Source organism: Rhinolophus sinicus, chromosome 3, assembly GCF_057876585.1.
Source record: "Rhinolophus sinicus isolate RSI-liver-muscle chromosome 3, RSI-T2T, whole genome shotgun sequence".
Lineage (NCBI taxonomy): Eukaryota > Metazoa > Chordata > Mammalia > Chiroptera > Rhinolophidae > Rhinolophus > Rhinolophus sinicus.
The window spans coordinates 49743815-49762930 of NC_142503.1; the positions used below are offsets into that span (position 1 = coordinate 49743815).

Below are 19116 nucleotides of genomic sequence, written 5' to 3' on the forward strand. Positions count from 1 at the left end.
CTGGACTTGAACTACCAGTATTTGCCTTCATCCACACATAAAAAGAGGTTCTGAGCAGAGATACTTCCTGACCCTGAATACAGGAGCTCAGCTAAACAGGCACCAGGCTGCCTGTTCTTCTGATTCTCCCATGTGGTCATACACACCTGGCATCGCCTTGACAACTGAATAAATATGCTGACACTGCCTCACACTAGCCTCTAAGTAGTTTTCCAGTTGCCGTGCTAACTTTACACAAGGAACTAGTACTGTCTGAATCCTATCAATCCAACCAAAATTTACTGAGTACTTCCTATAGGAGGATATGTCTAGGTTGTCTATTTTTCTCTCTAGTTGCTCCTTTTCAGTTAAATCCATAGGATAATCAAACTTTATCAAAGATATATAAACCCCACTGCAGTACTAATTTAAGGATAGGGATGACGATTCCTTTGCACAGCCGTATTTGTGTATGGAAAGTTAAATGTTCCAATCTTTCTTTCCTACTCTGGAAAATAATTCCAATGCAGCCCCAACACACCTGGGGATTTGTCAGGGGCAGCAACTCTTCAGCAGAGCACTGATGTTGTGTGCTTACCTTTTCGCCCCCTTAGCACAACGCTGACTTAACTCAGAATCAGATCCCCTCCTCCCAGATAAAAGGACCAATACCTTTAAAATAAACAGATTAGACAAAGACCAGCCCAGGTCTCTGATTAACTGTTATTTTTAAATTGACTTGCCCCGCACTAGTCAGCCATAGTAACATTATCAGAAATATTTAGCACTGGGAAAGAACATCAAATATTATATGAGGAAATAGTTCATTGCAACTAAGTGGCTGGATCAAGATCATACAGTCAGACAATGGCTGACCTAGGGTTACAACTATGTTTTCCAAACCATACGTCATTTCTTCGTGGTCCCCGACTACAGCAGAGTAAGGACAAGACAAGGATTGTTCTTCTATAATGAAAAGGAAAAATCCTATCTCCCCGAGAAGAAGCAATTTCCTAATTTGTACCCAAGGCAACCCCTGCCAGAACCTTAAGATCCTGCTTTGGAGTTCTTCTGCCTAAGGAGAAAATTCTCATACTAACTCCTCAAATCTGAAATGTCTCATGGCGTACAACCATTTCTCAGAGAAGCCACTAGGTTTAAATGAAAATGAAGCTCTTATGTCTTCCAATGGGGAAATCTGAGATAGCTGGTTTCCTGGCAAACATGTACTCTTCCCGCTATTGTGGGACATGATCCAGTCACTGGAGATTCTAAGAGTGGCATATTAAGTCTTCCAGGCTACCAGGGCATAATTTACTAAACTGCCTTTTTGAAGACACTACATGGTACCCCAATTCTTTGGAAAAGGTAATTAGCTTCCCACGGGTGACTAGTTTGCTCCAGGTGAGCATAGCGCTCACCATCGGATAAGGATGGTCTCTTCTTGTAGGAAGGAAAATACTAACTTGCTTGTTATCCAGAGTGATTTGTTTATTTTTCAACGTAAGAATCGTGGAAGCACTTTACTACATATTTTTAAATTGGTAACTAACTATTCCCCTAGAGATGATAACACACAAGCAGCAAGTGCAATAAGCCTAAATTCAACTTAATAAACATCTATCGAGCACCTACTACATGGCTGAGTCTATGCTAGATATTGGGGAATTATGTTGCTACAATTTATCCATTTGGGGAATATCAGTGATACTACAATAACATTGTATCAAATTACGAATGTCTATTAATGTGAGTATGTAGATGGTCCACCATGGGTTGTTCTAGTCATCAGAGACCTGAATCTCATCAATGGCTCCAAATTTAAGAGGATAGTGGAGAATTTAGTAATACTATTGATAAACATACCAAACATACTTTATTGGTCTGAAAATAAGACCCACAAGGAAAAGTCAAAAGAATTCCAATAAAGTGGAGAAGAAAATCCTAAAGGGTGATACTGCTATCTTATAAGGCCCAGCTCCTTCAGGAAGACTTGCCCAGGGATTCTATTCCCAATGATCTCCAATTTCTTTGAATTCCCACTGTATTTATGATATGGATCACAGTACTCAGCACGTAATCAAACAATTAAAAACTGTCTTATGTAGCTTTCCTTTTAAAATATATTTGTCTTATTTCCCCCAATTTTATGGTAGGCTCCCTGAGAGTTTGGATATAATCTATTTCTCTGGACCCCCACCTCCGTGCCTTGCCAATAAGCACCCACACACAAAAAGTGTTGACTTGTTGGTATAAAAAACATGTTAGGGCCGGCCCGGTGGCTCAGGCGGTTAGAGCTCCGTGCTCCTAACTCCGAAGGCTGCCGGTTCGATTCCCACATGGGCCAGTGGGCTCTCAACCACAAGGTTGCCAGTTCAATTCCTCGACTCCCGCAAGGGATGGTGGGCTCTGCCCCCTGCAACTAAGATTGAACACGGCACCTTGAGCTGAGCTGCCTCCCGGATGGCTCAGTTGTTGGTTGGAGCGCGGGCTCTCAACCACAAGGTTGCCAGTTCAATTCCTCGACTCCCGCAAGGGATGGTGGGCAGCGCCCCCTGCAACTAAAATTGAACACGGCACCTTGAGCTGAGCTGCCGCTGAGCTCCCGGATGGCTCAGTTGGTTGGAGCCTGTCCTCTCAACCACAAGGTTGCAGGTTCGACTCCCGCAAGGGATGGTGGGCTGTGCCCCCTGCAACTAGAAACGGCAACTGGACCTGGAGCTGAGCTGCGCCCTCCACAACTAAGACTGAAAGAACAACAACTTGAAGCTGAACAGAACCCTCCACAACTAAGACTGAAAGGACAACAATTTGACCATTGTTCCCCAATAAAGTCCTGTTCCCCTTCCCCCAATAAAATCTTTAAAAAAAAAAAAAAAAAAAAAAAACCATGTTAAATAAGGGAACTAATGGTACTTATCACAGAGAAAATAAGATTGTGGCGGAGATATTTTCTACTCACTAGATACCCATGTGCTCCTCTACATTTATTTGCCAGCCCCTTGCGATTAGGGGAAGCCATGTAACTAGTCCTCGCTTATGGGACCATGAGCAGAAGTTTCTGGGCTAAAGTATTAAAGCCAGTTCACAACATTCCACCTCTCTCTTTTCCTTCCCCAAAGATGGTGGAAACCCCATAATGAGATGGTCAAGCCACAAAACAAAAACAGTTTGAATCACTGAGTCACCACATGAAGGGGACCTGTCCTTGAGAATCACTTCACTTATTGTGGAATTTTTGAGCGAGAAATAAACCTTGATTGTGTTATGCCAGAGACAGGAGGTTTATCTGGTACCACAGAGTAGCTTAGGGTTATAATGACTCATATAAATATTAATAAAGACTAAAAACAAAAATCATTTCAGTACTAAGATATATGGTGTGAAGTCCCTAATGAGGCAACACTATATAGAAGGAAGAACAGGGGGCAGACTAGGCTCAATAAAAGGAAGGTCTTCCTGGCAGTTGTGCCAATAATAGAGAGCTATCATGTGTTCAACCAGAATCTTCAAGTCTACTTGGCAAAAAAGGAAACAGGCACAAGCATGGCCACGGAATTTGAACCAGGTGATTTCAATGGCTAAGATTTTGTGATTCTATGGTTGACAGTGGGTTTCTAATATGTGGAGGACAGAAAAAAATGAGAAATTGCTTATCCTGAGTTGTGACTATTTAATATTATACAGAAGCAACGCCAAAGATCCCCCTGTGAAATCTTGCAGGGAAAGACAAGAAACATACCTGAAGCAATAAGAGATTCAAGGATCCTCTGCCTTGTAGAAAGAATCAAACCACCTCCTCTCCATGTAGAATGACACCCCTCTTCAATCACTCCCAGAGCTAGCTCCCAAGTCTATTGCCACCTCAGCCCAGAGTTTGTATCACAAGGAGAAAACTCCATTGGTAGATTCCTCACACAATAAAGAGCCTTCTCTGTGGCACACTAGAACTATCTTGAATTAACCTCTAGAGAGAGAGTAAAGTTCAGGAGGTACAGAGTATTTCTAGACTTCAAACTACGTTTAATTTTAATGTGGCTATCGTGTCCCATCAAAATGCATCTGTGTTGTTTAAATTACAAGGGTGGATTCTTAAACTTCTAAGTAAGGGAAATTTTTTAGTTTTCTTCCTGAAAATATTTTAAGAATAGGAGAGTGTCTATATGTCACATACACAAAAATACCGTGTTTCCCCAAAAATAAGACCTAGCCAGACAATCTGCTCTAATGCATCTTTTGGAGCAAAAATTAATATAAGACCCGGTCTTATTTTACTATAATTAATATAAGACCTGGTCTTATTTTACTATAATATAAGACCCGGTCTTATTTTACTATAGTTAATATAAGACCCAGTCTTATTTTACTCTAATATAAGACTGGGTCTTATATTAATTCTTGCTCCAAAAGATGCATTAGAGCAGATTGTCTGGCTAGGTCTTATTTTCGGGGAAACACGGTATTGCTAAAGCTCTGAAGACCTGACTTAAAGAATGATCTCTTCCACTGACTAGTTATGTTATTGTGAACAAGTTTACTTAGCCTCTGCGAGTCTCAATTTCTTCACCTGTAAAACAGGGATTAAAACATCTACTTCATAAAGGCGCTATAATTTAAATAATACAACATGCTATATAAACTGATAAATGGGTTTTGACTGTAAGGTACTAGAAAGAAAGTAATAAACACCTTCTGAAAATGTTGTTTCTGAAATCAGTGTTGGAGTACCTTATAGTCAGACTAAGCATGTGATAAATAAAGCAAAGGCAGCAAAAAGAGAGACCGGTTCAGCTTCATTGAACTCCTTCAGAAAAATAAAAAATACAATTAGAAAATCTAGAGAGAACTTATTTTCATTTCAGTATACTTATGTTTTGTGTTTTACACTTCAGTATTTTTATCCTTAATTTCCTAAGAATCACATACAATCTTTTCAGTGTTAAGGGCTTCCAGAGTTAATCTGACCTTGTTTGGGTTTATCTTAAATAGATTCAATAAGGACTGTGAGCAAAAGCATGTAAAGCCCTGTGACATTTCAATGAACAATACAAAGAATATATACTATATGTGTCATGTGTGTTAATTATATATTCCTGGCACTTGTGAATTACTTCAACTCAGAACTGAGAGAGACTGTGGCAGCATGAGCAACTGCAACAAGTGTATCTCAAATCCAGTGTGGCTTTAAAGAAAGAAACTTGGATATATGGGATATTTGATCATGTGGATGGATGATGCAGTTTAACTGCACAAACAATTATGCCTGCTTAAAGACTGATTATGACATTGTCAAAATCAAAAGAGGGCCCTCTCTGTGTAGCTCATGCCTAAAATTCCTTTAAAGCATTTTCTGGCAAGTCTTATAAAATCCATGCCTTATTTTGACAGAGCATGCACCAGGAAAAGCGAAAGGCATTGTTCTGTTTCTCCCTGTAATGACCACATGCTAAATAGGCCACGGTTCCTGTACCAAAATCTCCGCACTGATGAGAGTTAGCAGAAAGCCAAGCAGGGGGTGCCCCCCCCCTTTGTTGCTGCTTTCATTTTTAAAGTGAATCATAATTTCTGCATTGGATATGAAGATGGGTTTACAGCTATTAGCCATCATATTAATAATTTAGAAAATACATGCCCAATCACTTGTGTTCTTTCAATTCCCTATGAACACAGCTGCAACCCACATTAGAAGCGAGGGTGAATGGATATTTTTCAGATGAGATATTTGGGCTGAATTATTAGGGTAGCCTGTACTACAAAATTACTAATAAACATTGCTTCTGGCTCAATTTAGCCTGATCTCAGTGAACTTACGCAATGGTGACAAATCAAAAACTCTGAAATGCCTGATGAATGAATCTAACTAATCAAGGGACCCTGTAGGAAGTAGATGCCAGGATTAATGAGCCAGTAGTTTCACCATGCCATGCTGTTATTTCTTCACATAAATGCCCTCAGATGAGATTACCTTTATGTCATGAAAAGGAGAAAAGGAAGGTTACAGTCTTTCAACTGACAGGTTAACTACTGCCATTACTAGAAGACACATCTTTGTGGGCTTTTTTTCTTTATCCTAAAAATTAAAATGTAAAGTCCGCCACACAAATTAAAAACATTTTCATTTTCAGGGGAGGCAGTCATTGAGGACTTCAAACATAAATTGTACCAAAGTTAGGATTTAGGACTTCTTCTGTATTCTCCATTCACATCTACCTTTATTTACTCAAATTGCTCTGCGTCCTATTTTGTATTCACTATCTAACATCCTCTTTAGCAGGCTGAATTCCTATATCCTATTTCTTCCACCATCAACAAAAGGTAAACTAAGTGTGTCATCATTACTATGCCATCACTTGTGTGTCATATATGATATTTAGTACCAATACTGAGAAGAAAATAAAGATACAGGATGAGTATGTGTATTCAAATAATTCAATCATAGAGTTACATCACAACAGACTTCGACTTCTTCTAGCATTGGGACAGCATTCAATGCCAAACAGTTTACTCAGCAAAACGTACAATTCATTAGAGGCAGGACATCCACCATGTTGTACTTCTCTACCTTGTGTTTTGATATTATTCATCACTATTGTCTTTATTCCTTTATTGAACATAATTAGTTACTCATAACTTTAACAGTTTTGAGTCAGACTTGCTGCAGATAAGGAGTAACAAATAACATGAAGCATTATTCTGTTGTTAGGCTTTTTTCTCCCTCTAACTGCAGAAATGTTTCAGGCTTGTGATTGAGATTCTCATTGTCTGCTTTTTATAATTGCTAAACTGTCAACTTGAACAATTTAGGCCAGGTTGCTTTCCCCTATGCTAATGGTATATATGACATTAAAATGTTCAGCATTCTTAATACAATAACCTATTGCCATAGAAACAAATATTATTCCAGAGTCAGGTCAGGTGAAAAACTCTGTACACTTTCATTATAATATTGATAAATAACCGCTATATTATGAAATATAAGTATCTTTGAAAGCATCTATCACTTCAGTTGATTTGTAACTTGTCATCAGTGTTCTAAGTTGGCCCATTTTTTTTCAAATGAAAGATCCCATTTCCCTTGCCTTTGAGAAATACAATTTTTAAAGATTCCATTTAGCATCCTTTATTGCATTCCTACATCATAAAGTTATGCTTTATAGCAGCATAAAAAAGCTGTAAAATTAGCATCCTTGTAAACAACCTTCCATGCTCACTGGTGAAGCAATATGTGATTTGTACTGATCTCTTAAATGTGACTTTACTTACAGTATGCACGATTTCAAATAAAAACAAAAAAAGAGAGTACTAGCCTAATACAAGGGAGAATATGATAAAATGTAAAAACAAGGAAAAGTATTTTTCAGCTACAGATATTTTAGAAATTTGGTTAAATTACACTGCTAAATTCTAGGGTGAGTTCTAAAATACAGAAAGGTTCCATTTTTATATGAAATCCCAAATGAGCATGTTTTTATCTTCTTACTTTTAATATTTTAACATTATATCAAAAATACTCTTTAGAAAATGCAGAGTTGAAACAGTCTGTGAACCCACCTACCAAATTTTACCTATAATTAAAATCCCTAAGATAACATGAACATGATTTTTCTTTATCATATAAAATCATGCTTTTTTTCCCAGCCTTCAAGAAGATTCCATTGTGTTCTCTTAGTGAAGTAACAATTACAACAGTTTCTAAAATTCACATGTAGCCCAGTGGTACAAAACTGTGTTATAAAACAAGGGTGTTTCTAGGGTTTACCCTTTGTGGCAACCAATCAGAAATCTTCCCATGGGAAAGGGTGCACTCTCAAAGCCTATAATGACCATTAAACTTCATACTAGAAGATTGATTGTGGTTAGTCTTCCAAAGGAAGCCTGTGATATATATTTGCCTCCAAGTTTAAAACACACTCACATACTAGATTTATCAGGGGTGATCACTTTGTAAGTTATATAAATGTCTAATCACTATGTTGTACACATTAAACTAATAATACATTGCCAACTGTTACTGGGAAAGAAAAGAAACACACCCACAACCTTCCCCCTCAGACTGCTAAAGAAATGGCAATTTTCACTACAAGTTAGTATGGGGAAGTCCCCTGAGCACGTGCCTAACTTCAGGGTTCGCTCCAACCAAGTCCCCTTAGAAAACCAGAGAAGACCCGCAGGGAAAAGCCTGGAATGCGCTGACCTGCGCCCAGGTATTCCTGAACACTCTTCTTCCGACGTGCCCTTTGCCCCCACTGGGGAGGTCCCAAATACCTGAAACCCAGCCCAGATCTGCGAACACAGAGAGACCCTGAGGGCCACAAGGCCTAGGTCCTAGGGCAGGAAAGAACCCCGGGCCTTTCAGGGCCACCGCCTACCTGAGACCAGACGCAGCTCTGGGCGACGCCCGAGGGCAGAGCTCCAGGTCCCCAGCTTCCTTCATGGTGGTCCTCCCTCCTGCCCAAAGCCTCCCCATCCCAGGCACGCAGCCCGGCAAGGGTCGCCCTCCACTCCTCTGTAGAAGGGAAACCGAACACTTGCGAAGCTTATCAACTCTTCAGCCCTGCGATTAGTGCTCGCAGCTGCGCCCCAGGCCCATCTCGGGAGCCGAAGCCCGGGGCGGGCCCAGAGCCCTGCGAGGCTTCAAGCTCGCTTGGGGCGCTAGCGGCCCGGCCTCCTCACTTCCGGCCTTCGGGCTGCGCGAGTGGAGGCCGGGCCTCCGCATCCCGAAGCTACGCGGGAGCGGGATGCCCAGGCGGCGCGCACCCCGGAAACTGAACCCACGCCTACTGAAGGGCAGATGCGCTCCAAACGCCGGGGTCCTGCCAACTGAGCGCGAATTGAGAACCCCCAGGACGACCTCTTTTCCTGTCCCCGCATTCCAAGTCACACCAAAACCCATCATTCTCCATATCACATACTGAAAATGATTTTATTTTATCCATTTACATTTAACTTGATATAAACTTGTCCGGAAAAATCAATATGCTTTATATTAGCTCAAACATTTATTAAGAAAACCAAATTCCATAAATAAGCACAGACAATAAGTTAAAACATATCACAAATTGACCAGTATGTAACAAGAATGCTTTATCTACACAAAACATCCTATTTCACATGTTTGTTCATTCTTCAAAAGCGCTTCTGTTCTCTGGGTTTGGATTTGACCAGCACATGCAGAAAGAGCTGATTGCGTTTCTCTGTACAAAGTTGCAGGGTTGTAGATGTCCAGGTGCACCCATCGGCGGCCAGCAGGGGCCAGGGCGGTGGCCGAGGGACACGAGGGACGACAGGACGACCACAAAACAACCAAGGGCACAGAGCAGCAAGGAGAAACGGAAAAAGAAGCAAACCAACCCCAGTCCTGAAGGATCCAGAAAAGAGATGTGGCTTTTGCTTTTACGAAAGGAAATTTTTCTTACATGTTTATTTTATTCTTTCTTATAAAGACTTATCAAAATGGGTAAGATCACCTCTTCATCATATGACTGCTTTAGACTACTGCAGCCACCCAATCCACTGGCATGTTCCTCCTGAGAAGCCTTCCCTTCAATAAACTTACACAGTTGTGCTTAAGAAAAGGTAAAATCAAAGCATTCTTTTGCAAGCCAATAAGACGGTTGCATGGATGTGACTAGGTTGACAGGGGAAGGGAAGGGTGGTGGAAAAGGAAAGAAAGAATTCAGAGAAAGAATATAAGGGTAAATCAAATTACATCAGTTGGGCCCTCAGATGAGGCGGTTGGTAGCAGATGTTTGTCCTCCTTTAAGACAAAAATCCCTAACATTGTGCTGTCCCTTGAATACGTCCGTGTGTGACCTAGGAGCAATGTGTATGTGTGTGTGTGCGCGCGCGCGTCGTGTTTGAGAGTGAGCGAGAGTGCGAATGTGTGTGTTTCTGCCCACAAACCAGTCCATTGGTGTCTGATTTCAGATCCTGAGTCGACTCCCTGGTAAGTAAAATGGCGGGAAGGATGCTTTTTGCAGGGCGCGGGGGGAGGGGCGTGGGGAAAGAAGGGACGGGAGGGGAGGCGGCGGGCGAGGGGGTCGTAGGCGTCGTGTTGAAGGTGTGGGTGGGAACGACGCCAGTCAGAAGGCCGGGAAGAGAGCGTGAGCACAATAAGTGCTAGCGGAGAGACCCGGGTAGCGGAAAGGGTGGGGTGAGGCGCTAAAGATGGGGCGGAGGGAGGAGCTGGGTGACAAGGTTAGACGGGCTCCGGGGCGGGGGACCGGGACGTGCGAAATCAGGCGGAGGGGAGGCCTCTTGAGCTGGGGCTTGGGGTGAGCCCGAGCCGGTGGAGGAGAGGACAAAACGAGAAGTGGCGGAGGCCGGGGCTGGGACGGGACAGGGCGCGCGGGCAGGGGCCCGGGCAGGGAGCGGGGCCCCGGGCGCCCGCGGGAAGGGCCTCGGGGCGGCCCTGGGGGCGGTGCCGGGGGCGGAGCGGGCCTGGCGCGGCTGCATTAAGTGAAGCTCATGGAGACTGTGTGCTCTAGTGCCTTGCGGCGGAGGGAGGCGATGCTCGTGCCCCGCCACACGTCGCTGCTGTCCGGGGAGCTGCAGAGCTGGGGCGAGCCGGAGACGTTGCTGGGGCCGGGGAGGGAGGCGGGCACCATGCCGGGGAAGGCGGGCTGGTAGAGGTGTGACTGCAGCCCCGCGCCGTTGGAGCCCGCCAGGCTGTTGGACAGGCCCATGGAGTTGGGCGGCGGCCCCGCCGCCAGGCTGCACTGGGACAGCGACTGCGCCATGGCTTGCTGCCGGCCGAGCGCTGGCGGCAGTGGCAGCTGTGACACGCCCGGCATGGCGGCCGCCGCCCAGCGGGTGTCGTTGGCGTGGAAAGAGCACAGGCTGTCGCCCATGGCGGCGGCGGCGGCGGCGGCGGCTGATGGGAACTGAGGCAGGCCTGGCGTGGGCAGCAGCGTGCCCGGCGCGCGGAACACATTGGTGGTCTTCTTGCGCTTCTTCCACTTAGCGCGGCGGTTCTGGAACCAGACCTGGAGCGGGCGGGGCGGGAGACAGATACCGCGCTGTTAGGCAGTCCGCAGCTGGGAGGGGCGGGGGCTTGAGCCTGAGAAACCCGCGTCAGATACACCCACTCAGCCCCTGGCGGAACCAGTACCATAGGCCCGACCCCCCCCCAGCCCCCCCCAACATACACACACACCCAGCCAGAGACCCTGGTTCTTCACCAGGTCAAGTCAACTGGCGCCTCTTGCACCTACCAAGTGCCAACTCCCGGGGTCCTGAGTGATCACGCCCCCGAGGGCTTACACACAGTGCAAACATAGCACCGTGTGCACTGTTCACCACGCCCCTGCATGCTGGCACATTCTGTGCACGGCTTAGATGCACATGTCTGCAGGCAGGCATGTGTCAAGGCTGGACCCACAGGTGTACAAATGAAGATAAACATGTGTACCCATGTGGCTTAATAGCGTGCCTTATAACACTGATGGGGTATAGAATTTTCAGAAACGCTGGAAATTTGGAAATTGATGAAGGGCCGTGCGTGACATACCCAGTTTCAAAATCGAAAGACGAAGGAAAATTCCTAACGCCACGGATGACAGAGCGCAGAGGTTAATATGGTGATCCACGTGGGAAAGTGAGCGCCACTGAGCGAGTGTTGCTTGGGTCGCCACCGTGACTTTATGACTCATAGCGATAGGTACTACTGACACAAGTCTCCGTGTCTCATTCTGAAACCCCTCTAAAGGCATCTTTATCTGAGCTGTGCGGGTGTGCTGGAACCTGCTGCCAGAGCCCTGAGCCCCAGGGGCCTTCAGCTCTATTCTTTCCAGGAAGTTACCGAGGATCCTAAATAGTAGCAAAGCCTCCAATTCCCTCAACCCCCACCCCTACGTTTCATCTATAACCTGAAAGCAAATTTTCTGATGCTACAAATTAAAGGAGGTCAAGTTTAAAGCTCACGCTAGTTATGAGTCAAATTTAATTTTGCTAGATAAAACTATATGTCTTTTTAAAAGAGATGTGTTTAATAAAATAAACGCCACATGAAAATAAGCCACCTGCTCCTTTTTTAACACTGATCCTGGTATTTCAGACATTACCAGACAAATTTGCCTGTGGATGTCAAATTCACTACCACAGGGGAAGGAAGGGTTCTTTCTAAAAGGTATCAAGTAGGCTGCCTGACCAAGATAATCTCCCATTTCCCCATATTTTAATCTGATTTAAAAAAAAAAAGAAAGAAAAGCCAACATGCCTACTTGGCAGGCTTGAAGTTTAACATGTAGTCAGTTGGAGGTTTACCGTGCAACTAAATAAAGGATGAGGAGCACAATTCAGGTACTGATTGAGTTTCCTCTTAGAATTTGGCCAACGCAACTTGACCAGCGTATTCGTGGCCAAAAGATTATTCATCCGTTAATCCAAACTCTTTAGTGTTTATTCTGCAAACTAAAGTATCATGAATAAGGACGTTCCTGACCCCGTTCTCGGTAAACCAGCTCTGCACCACGGTTTGTTCACACCCTTGCAGGTGGAGGCACACTCTCCGCTTAGGAGTGTGAATGGCATTTTGCAATCCAGAATTCTGCCCGCCTTCGGTCCGGCCGTGGCCTGCTCTATTACAGCCGCGCCATCGTCTACCACTTTCTCTTTCTCTGGTTTCTACCCCATTTCCCACGTTTCTGTTTACCCCAGTGTCCGGATTGGGTAAAGACGCTGGGTCCCTTCCCTGCTAAAGCCCCTTGAGTTGGCGGTGCGGGGGATTGATGAGGCAGCAGAGGCCGGGTTGGTGGCTGGGATCAATGCGGCCCGCCGCAGATTGAGCTGTTAGCGGCCTTTCGCGGAGGGTAACCCCGCAGGAGCCAAAGAAAGCATAGCTAGGTGGCCTCGGGCCGCAGGTCACTTTGCATTACTCATCCAAGGCTGCCTCGGGGGCAGATAGACCGGATGGAGCCCTAGACAGGGACGGGTGTCTGTCCAACCGGTCCTCGCACCTCACACTCCGCACCTGGATATGTTTTGAAAGATATCTATAAATTAAAGACCGGTTCCTAACACCTTGCAAGCATCAGTGAATCCCGAAATTTTTGAAGTTTTGGGGCTGACATGGGGGAGGAGGTTATTGGACTTGCGTCGGGAGGTGGGGGAGAGAAGCTGAAACAAGAAGGCGGGGTGATTGCCCGGTAGAATTTCTGTAGAAAACACGCCCGCTACCAAGGTTTCTGAATCTCAGACACAGGCCGAAAAGAACAGCTGTCAAAGAACTAAATACTATAGAAATAATCGAAAAATCGTGCTCAATTGTATTTGAGGGTTAGTAGCCAAATGATGGCTACAAAATTTTTTATGTTTCATGGCTTACTGGGGTTGGGGAAAAAAAATCAGCGTGGGGTCTGAGCACCTTCGTTCCAAGCCATGATGCATATGTTTTTAAAATGTGAATGTTTCCACTTGAAAACTAGAGCATGACGAATTAAAATGCAGGTAAGACCTAAGGGAGATTTTGAGAATGCACAGATGACAACTCCAGGAAATATATTAACCGCAGCCACGCGCCAACTTTGTACTCAGTTTGAAATGCAGCTCTTCTTGAAAATGCTTAATACAACAGTGAGAATCTAATGGAGGTTGGAATTTAAAAATCCACTTTCGTGATATCTGCTGTTACAGTAATATAGACATACTGTAAATGTATTTTAAAATATATAGCCCGTTTAATTCCCCACCTATAAATGGCTCAGAAATAGAGAGAGGGAGAAAGAGTGAATACTGAATATTACTTTTCCCCCTCGAAGCAAACGCTTTATGAAGATCTCATTGGAATCCAGCAAATGATTAATGTGAAGATTTGGGAGGAAATCTGGGGAGCTGTATTAAAGCCTAGATCTCAGGTTCATTTCGATCAGCCAGCCGTGAACTCTGGGCCGAATTCATTACACTTTAATAGTGCTGGGAGAGGAAGAAAATGCAATTTCTCATTCCATTAGAAAACTAGAAAATACTCTCAGCTTGTCCCCCTATTAAGATGTGGCAGGTGACAGGGCCATTCTATAGGACACGGTCAATGGAATTACAGCACATTATTTTTGTTCGTATAAAATATTGAAAGGCAAGCCTGACTGTGCAGAAGTTATTTCACTGATTTGGTTTTTATGTAAATAAAATATTGAAAGTTAATTAATCCGTGCTAGAGACTAATGATTATGCTTATTATATTGCATTTGATCGCGTAATTTGCATGATTCTCGCATTGCTGCTTAATAAGCCATTCCAGGTTATAAATAATTCTGAAATTGGTTTCTAATAATGGCATGCTATAAAAGGAATGGTTTTATTACACTCGCCAGAAAAGGGGAGCGATATCAGACAAGGAATTGGCTTCCATGTGAGTAGAGGTGCTTTAATAAATACTTAAAGTATGATATATACCAGATATAGATACAAATAAGTGTGTTGAATCATTTAGTGTAGAATCAGAAAGCATCTTAAAAACATACAATTGCAATAAATTAAATGTTTATATCATTTTTAATCAGTGCAGTGGCCCACGTACTGAAAAGTATGTGTGGCAAATCTGTTAACTATAAAGAAAACTATGAAATACTCATCATATAAGAACATAAACCAATTACTATTTAATTTGAATTTGGTCAAGGAGCAATGGTACAGTGAATTGTGAAGTAAATACATTTTCCATAAATTATTTTTGCATTACATTACATAATGTTAATCATTTTGAAATGTTAATTAAAAAGGTTATGTTGATCTGATTACTTTTTAAACTATGGAACATTATTTTTAAAAATATTGAAATTGCCGTTCTATTAAATTGTTCCTATCAGCAGCCTGAAGCTATTATCTTTGGTTGAACATTATGCTAGAACAATTAAAGTACTTTGTCTCTTTCTTCTTGATTATTCTTTTGTGTACTTTTTGAAAATAACTGCTTCTATTACATAGTTGGTATTTTATTTCATTTACAACTTTTTTCATTAAAAGAATCACTGCCATTAACCTTTGGAAGATCTAATAAAGTTTAATAGACTTCATTTTCTTTTCTTATAAAGTCAGTTGTCCAATTATATTTTATTTGTGATTCTAAGTTCTATTTTAACTTAAACTAATTATCAATATGCTTGATTAAGCGACAGATTTTTACTCTTTAAAACAAAAATTATTAGATAGTATTTCTCTCAAAGACAAAAAACAAATTTGTGAATTTTGAACCTACAGGGTTTTAACACGCCAGTATTATTAGCAGTAATGGAAGGATTAAAATTATGTATTTCTGTTAAAGTTTGAACTCAACTTCAGATTTGAAAAGAGGTGCAAAGTAAAATTTTTTGAAGAACATTAATAATATATATCTGCACAATGCAATTAACATTCTTTTGGTGCTCAATATTCATGGCCCATGGTTCAAGGCTTCCAGAGTTCACTAACAAAACCACCCAGACTTATATTGAGTAACAATGTTAATCTATGTTATAGCCTGAACGTTACTTTATTAATTTGTCCATTTTAGGTCCTCAATTACATTCATTTGCTGACTATTTAGAACGGAAGCATACACTATTTTTCCAGGTTAGACTATCTTTAAAATGCCCAGTGAAGACCGAAATATTCAACACTGTGGTTATGGACACCCTTTCTCTTACTTCTTACATCACATGTAAAGTAACTGAAATCTTTAAACTTAATTTGTAAAAGCATCAAAGCTGAGGTTAACACTCAGGATAACGGACAGAAAATACCACGCACAAGACAGGAAAGGAAGGTTTTCAGCACCCTGGATAGCTCAGGATTAAGCGTGTCTTAGAATTTCACCTCCAGCACCTGCCCACAAAATATTTGATACATTGTTTTCATTATTTTAAAAGGCGGAAATATGATATTCGTTTGGGCTTATGTTTTTATTCTCCAATATTCAGATAAGCTACAGGTGTGGTTTTTAAAGTTATATATAATTTACAACTTGGAGGATGGTTGGACGAGAACAAGGGGTCAGTAATTATTTTGTCTGCCACCTGTCTGTCGTTCCTGCCCTAAATGTCCTGTATTAAGATCGGTTATCAAAAACAGAAAACCTTCATTTCCCCCCCAGTTTCCTTAGGGGGAAAGCAAGGCTCATAGGCTGTGGGGGATTGCTACAGCTGCCCCCAGCGCATTGGTCGACCACCAAAGTTCAAATCCTTTGCAAACATCAAAGCTAGGGATATTTTGCCTGAGAGCGAGCGGCAGGAGGGAGATAGTCAGGAGAATAAAGCTGCACCGTGAAACCCAGGTGAGGATATCTTTTAAAAGGCACTCATTGCGCCTTATTTTTTCCCTTTTCATGTTTTGTTTATAATTGTTGCATTCCTCCATTTATCCATACTCTTAACCTAAGCTCATTAGAGGGTAACGAAATGCTTGTCGATAACGCGAGCCGGAGTGGAGGAGAGCGCTCGGCTTAGCAGCCTGGGAGTCGCGGAGCCTGGGAGACTCGGAGATTGCCTTCTCAGGAGGAAGGAGGCGACCTAGCAGTCGAACAAGGCCGGCTTCGCTTTTGAAGAGTTTTCGCTGGGATGTGGCTATACTGGTGGGAGGTTGAGGCCCTGCCTGTCCATTGGGGGATGGCGGTCAGAGTCAGTTTCCGGGCAGAGGCATTAACTCGACTTAAGAAAGCATGGGCTTCTGAAGCTCAGCCCAGAATCCCGCTTCTTTTGCCCACATCCTCCCGCCCCTTCCTCGTCTTCTGCCCCGGCGCCCACGCCCGGCGTACCTGCACTCGGGACTCGGTCAGCCCGATACGCAGCGCCAGCTCCTCGCGCATGAAGATGTCCGGGTAGTGAGTCTTGGCGAAGCTCCTCTCCAACTCGTTGAGCTGCGCCGGAGTGAAGCGCGTCCGGTGACGCTTCTGCTTTTGTTGGCCCTGCTGCTGGCCGGCTTGGCTGGGATTCGGGCCTCCTTGGGGCCCCGGCTGCTTGTCCGGGTCCTTTGCGCTCACTGCCAGCGAGGCCGGCGTCGAGCCCACAGTGGTGATGTCCTCCCCGGGCAGCAGAGTGGCTCCCTCGACCGGATCGGAGTTGGGCGCTAGGTCGCCCGGATGGCCCCCGGGGTCGGAGCTCCCCACGCCCAGCCTACACTTCACCGCCTCCCGGTGACCCAGAAGCTCGGCGGCATCTTTCATACCTGAGGAGGCAAAGGGATCGAGGTCACTACCTTCCTACCGATGCCGATGCCAGGAAGGACTGTCCCCACCCAGCGCTCCTCCTGCAACCCCATCCTCGGCTCCCTCCGCGCCCACGTTCGCCCAACGGAGGAAACTCCCGGAAACTCGGCTGCGCTCCCCAGGTTTTGCACAGCCAGGCTGGAATCCCATCTCCGGGCCCTTTCCCCTCTCTCCGCAGCGGGCTCTCGTCCAGCAGCACATCTTTCGTCTCTCCCACTCGATACACTCCCAACCCCGGCAATGAGTCCCTTTCAGAAACCGTACCCCTGGCGCCCTAGGAACCCGAGAGCATAAACGAGAGGCGAAAGGAGGAAAGAAAAGAAAATTAAACGATTCCTAGTTGGCTACCCCACCTGCGTGCGCTTAGGCAGCCTGACGAACTCTACCTCCGGCCCTCGGCAGATTCTCTCTCACTTTCGGAAGATGAATAAGTCTCCCAGCCTTCCACTCCCCGAAATCAACTCAAATCAGCTCCGCCTCCCCCTCAAATCAGAGAAAGTGCTTGGAAAATGGAATCACATCCATCACCAAAGATTCCCAAACCGGAAACCCAGACAGCATTAAAGAAACTCAAGTAAACTCTATAGACATAACAGTGAATCAAACTTTAAAGAATTCAACTTCTCTTTCCGAAGAAATAAAAGGCGCGTTCCTCTCAGCCATTGGCAGTGTCCAGTCTTTTGCAGGCGAAGGTACCTGTGAGGATGAATTTGGTATTTCTCCCCTCTCAGTGAGCACACTTAGCAAATCCGCTTGTATTGCAACGGCTTCTCCTTCACGCCAGAGTTTTACAAATTCAACCATACTTAGATGAGGAAGAAAAAAGGAGGTCGTGGGGAGAGGGAAACAGAGGGAAAAAAGAGGAGAAAGAAATGCCAAATCAAAGTAAACAGGAGGGGGAAAGAAAGAAAGAAAAACACCTCCAGACAAATTATCACGGGGTAGCTCGCCTTTCAAAAAATAATAATCATAAGGGGGGAGGAGGGAAGAGAAAAAATAGGAAAAACAAAAAGTAGCATTTCCCAACTCCTTTTTCAGATCTACATATTCCATAGATTTTTTTTTAAAGACGATGTTAAATCAAATTAAACTTTAATGCAGCACAATTACTTTTAAAGAAATTAGTCCATTTAGGGCACATTAAGGTAAAATAAGGAACAAATTGACAATTTCCTGCCCAGGCTTCTCCTGGCTGCCCGGGCGAGAGGCGCTCACTCACCTAGCCTGGCGTCCAGGAGGTCGGCGTGAGACAACATCGCGCACCGCTCCAGGGCGAAAGCTGTTCCCCCCCAAATTTTAGCGGCTTTAAGTTATTTAAAATAGATATAAGCTATAAGCTATACGATATAGACATATATAGATCACCTAAATGAAAGAAAATTCGGTTTGTGGTTAAAAAGGGGGCTTCTTGCATTATAATGTCCTTTAGAGAGACGGGGAGGTGCTTAACAGTTGAATGAACCCGTGAGCAGCTCGGCGAGGGGACCAATCAGGAGGGCAGCCTGCAAATGTCAGCGCCCGGAGAGTCCCCCACTCCGCCCGCCCGCCCGCCCGCGCCCGCCCGGAGGAGGCGGTGGTGGCAGCTCTGGCGGCTCCAGCCCCGAGCAGCAGCTAAAGCAGTGGTGGCCGCCTCGCCCTCGCCCTGGGGTTCTGGGCCAGACCTCCGTTACTGCTTGCTTCCCGGGGATTTTCTCCAGGCACGCCTTTCCTTCTCTCTCCCTCCCTGCTCGCTCCAGAGACGCAGTTCCGTCTCTTTGAGCTAGCATCTTCCTAGGGCAGAGGGAAGGCAGGGGACAGAGCAGGACATGACCCCCGTGTGACCCAAGAGTCTCCCCCGCCCGCGCGCTCTGGGAGACATTGGCCTGCCTCTGGCGGCGCAGGCCTGCCAACCCGGAGCACAACAAGGACACACCGCGTCCTCCAGACCGCGTCTAGACTTCGCTGCTGCCCAGCAGGCCTGG

General features: G+C 44.6%; 1 protein-coding gene across 1 annotated transcript; it reads right to left on the minus strand.

Moving 5' to 3' along the window:
* Positions 1-10306: 10306 nt before the first annotated feature.
* OTP (orthopedia homeobox) lies at positions 10307-18589 on the minus strand. Its single transcript, XM_019728232.3, has 3 exons — positions 18375-18589; positions 16706-17115; positions 10307-10964 (listed from the first exon to the last, which is right to left on the minus strand). Exons 1-3 carry the CDS (start codon positions 18409-18411, stop codon positions 10434-10436), a joined length of 978 nt encoding a protein of 325 aa, XP_019583791.1. The 5' UTR covers positions 18412-18589; the 3' UTR covers positions 10307-10433.
* Positions 18590-19116: the final 527 nt, after the last annotated feature.